Consider the following 3,203-nt stretch of genomic DNA (forward strand, 5'->3'; position numbering starts at 1 on the left):
GGCTCGCAGTGCACTGGGGACAACGCGGAAAGTCAGAACCCACAGAGTGAACTCGGTGACTGCCCTCTTGGCCTTTGCAGTGAGGGGGCTTCTGGGTTCTTTCCTAGGCACCCGTTGGCCACCTTTTTCCATCTGTTTTTCCGAGTGAGCGCCATCGTCACCTATGTGTGCTGTGACTGGTTCAGCAGCAGCTTTGTGGGCTGCTTTGTCACCGTGCTTCTCCTCCTGTCCTTTGACTTCTGGTCTGTGAAGGTAAGGCCCCTTCGCTCATGATGCCGTCGTTCCAGAAACACAAGGGCTGTGTTTCTAGATGGTGACCCTCCGGCGGCACATGGCCGATTTGAGCCGAGAGGTACTTTCGTTGAAACTGAAAATACATACTGAGCCGACATTACTTGAAATTCAAGTTAAAACCCATTGTTCAGAGTTGAACGATGGTTCTGGTCCTCACTTGTCATCGCTGGAAGGACGTGTCTTATGCAAGTGACCACTCCACCTGGCTTTGGATTTTTGGCAAACCTGGCATACATATAAAATATGCCACATATTTTTTTGGGGGGGGGGGGTGTGGTGGTGGGGGGAGTCACTTACAGGTAAACTGAGTTGAAAATTAGGAGACTCCCACGGATTCTCAGAACCTGCCACGGTTCAGTTCCCCTCTCCCCCTGCTCCCGGGACAAGTTCAACATGAACGGACTTTTGTCTGTCAGTGAAAAGACGACTCGTTCTTTATGGCGTGCCTGGGGTCCTTCTGTCCATGTCCCCCAGAACGTGACCGGGAGACTGCTGGTGGGCCTCCGCTGGTGGAACCACATAGACGAAGACGGGAAGGGCCGCTGGATTTTTGAGGCCAGAAAGGTACCGTCCGCTACAGGTCCGCCTCGCAGTGGGGACGTGGCTGTGGAAGTTTGCGCGGGTCCCCTCTGGGCTCCATGCGGGTCTGGTGGCCGCCGCATGCAAAGAGCGAGAACGGGAGTGCGCTCCCGTTGAAGACGGGGCCCTCCCTCCCCGGCAGGCATCCCCGCAGCGCAGCGTGGCCACAGAAGCGGAGGCGCGCATCTTCTGGCTTGGCCTCGTCATCTGCCCGCTGATTTGGACCGTGTTCTTCTTCAGCACCTTGTTTTCCTTGAAGCTCGAGTGGCTGGTAAGGCACCGCCCGGACCTGGCGTGGCTTCGCCATCTGCGCGCAACAGAGGGCACGAGCAGGTTCCGTTGTCGTCTGCCAATTGGTTGGAAACCGCTTTCCTAGATGGTTCACGTACCGGGCTATTCACCCATTTAGCGTGTGCCATTCGCCGGGTTTCCAGGGGATTCACTGTGGTGCCGTCAACACCAAGCCAGTGTGGGGGTAGTTTCATCCCCCCAGAAAGAAACCCTGTACCTTTTAGCCCTCACTCCCTCCTGGCCCTGCTCCTCGTTCTTCTGTTTCAATAGGCTCACCTATTCCAGGTACTTTCTATAACTAGAATTCTAGAACATGATGGCTTGTGATCTTCTCTCACTTAACATGGGATTTTCAAGGTTGGTCGGTGTTGCAGCATTTATCAGTATTTTCCTTTTCTATGGCTGTGTGATAGCCCCCTCTACGGCCACGCTACGTTTGCTTTATCCACTCCCCCACGTATGGCCATGGGCTGGATCTTTTGGATGCGCAGGAATAATGCTGAGGAAGGAGTTGAAAGCAAAGCATGTGCTAGCCTACTCTGGAACCCTTCCTCAATAGGAATAAGCTCACCTCAGAGTTATGAAGTTTCATTTGAGTTTTCTTACCATCTCAGTGCTGTGATCTGCCTCACTTACTGGGAAAACAAAATACCCACAGACCTTAGGAGCAGCAGTATAATTAAAAGCAGGGGCTCTTGGGGCGCCTGGGTGGTGCAGTCAATTAAGTGTCCCACTTCAGCCAGGTCACGATCTCACGGTCTGTGAGTTCCAGCCCCGCGTCAGGCTCTGGGCTGATGGCTCGGAGCCTGTTTCCGATTCTGTGTCTCCCTCTCTCTCTGACCCTCCCCTGTTCATGCTCTGTTTCTCTCGGTCCCCCCCAAAAAAAAAAAAAAAAAAAAAAAAAAAAAAAAAAGGCAGGGGCTCTGGAGTTTGGATGCTGGTCCAGCCCTGCATCGGCTCTGGGACCGTGCGCAACTTTGGTTCTCTGGGCTTCACTTTCTTCCCTGTAAAATGGGATGATAATGGCACCAACCTCCTGGGTTGTTGACAAGGTACCTGTGATGATCGGTGAGTGCTCAGAGAAGGTTGGCTGTGACTAGGTACAGGCCAGAGTTGCTTCTATGTGGTTTGGGGGGAGTGGGTGGGGGGGGTTCAATATATGCTCTTAAAAGAATTTGCTTTGTCTGAGCGCAGGCCCTTGTGATAGCTGGGATTTCTCTCCAAGCTGCTAACCTCTATGGCTACGTCCTTTGTAAGATGGGAGGTGAGAGGGACATCAGCAAAATCACAGCCAGTTTTCTGTCCCAGATGGTGTTCCAGACGGTGAGTTACTAGAGTCTTCCTCCCGGACCCCTGCACTCCAGACGCCGAAAGGGAAGGAGGCCCACTAGCCAATGCCATTTTAACATTTTCTGTATCAACCAAGCTACCCTGTCAGTACCCCCCAAAAATATTTTTTTAACTTTGCATATATTTCTACACGTGAGAGTAATCTTTGAAATTTGACCAGGCTCTTCTTACAACTGGTTGAACCATCTTAAAATCTGACCAGGGCTGCTTTAGACCAAGACATTGAGCGATGAGCTCTGTGGGCTTTTGGTTACATCGTGGGTTTGCTCTGGCCCCTGAATCAGCAGAATCAGGCCCCTCACTTGTGAGGACAAAGCCACAGCTGACTTTTCCCCTTGCAGGCCAGCCCAAGGGACTTCCAGAAGCCTGGCCTCAAGGGGCTGGAGATTCACAAGCATTAGGTAAGAGGTGGGATCAAGGTGGGGGCCTGGGCACAGAGCCAGGGGCGAGCCAGCCTGTGTCCTCCGGGTTTTGTAGGCCTCCCCCCTGCCCTTTCCTCACACTGAACACATACAAAATCAACCCTATGTGCAGGCATGAAGGGAGGGGGCAGGAAATGAGAGAAAGGGAGAGAACGAGGGATTTGCCCATCTGTCTGCCCACGCCCCGAGAGAGATGGGAAATGGGAATTCACTCTTCCCTCGGTGTCCATTCCTGCACATCTCCTGGCAATGAAGAGAATTCTAGAA

At 52.8% G+C, this 3,203-nt stretch overlaps 1 protein-coding gene across 1 annotated transcript in view; it reads left to right on the plus strand.

Moving 5' to 3' along the window:
* TVP23A (trans-golgi network vesicle protein 23 homolog A) overlaps positions 1 to 3,203 on the plus strand; it is a 33,109-nt gene that overhangs the window by 25,900 nt on the left and 4,006 nt on the right. Inside the window, exons 3-7 of the mRNA XM_058711935.1 lie at positions 108 to 252; positions 769 to 858; positions 1,016 to 1,144; positions 2,359 to 2,487; positions 2,856 to 2,915. Coding sequence (XP_058567918.1) covers positions 108 to 252; positions 769 to 858; positions 1,016 to 1,144; positions 2,359 to 2,487; positions 2,856 to 2,915 — 553 coding nt within the window. The remainder of the gene's footprint in view (positions 1 to 107; positions 253 to 768; positions 859 to 1,015; positions 1,145 to 2,358; positions 2,488 to 2,855; positions 2,916 to 3,203) is intronic.

Source organism: Neofelis nebulosa, chromosome 18, assembly GCF_028018385.1.
Source record: "Neofelis nebulosa isolate mNeoNeb1 chromosome 18, mNeoNeb1.pri, whole genome shotgun sequence".
Lineage (NCBI taxonomy): Eukaryota > Metazoa > Chordata > Mammalia > Carnivora > Felidae > Neofelis > Neofelis nebulosa.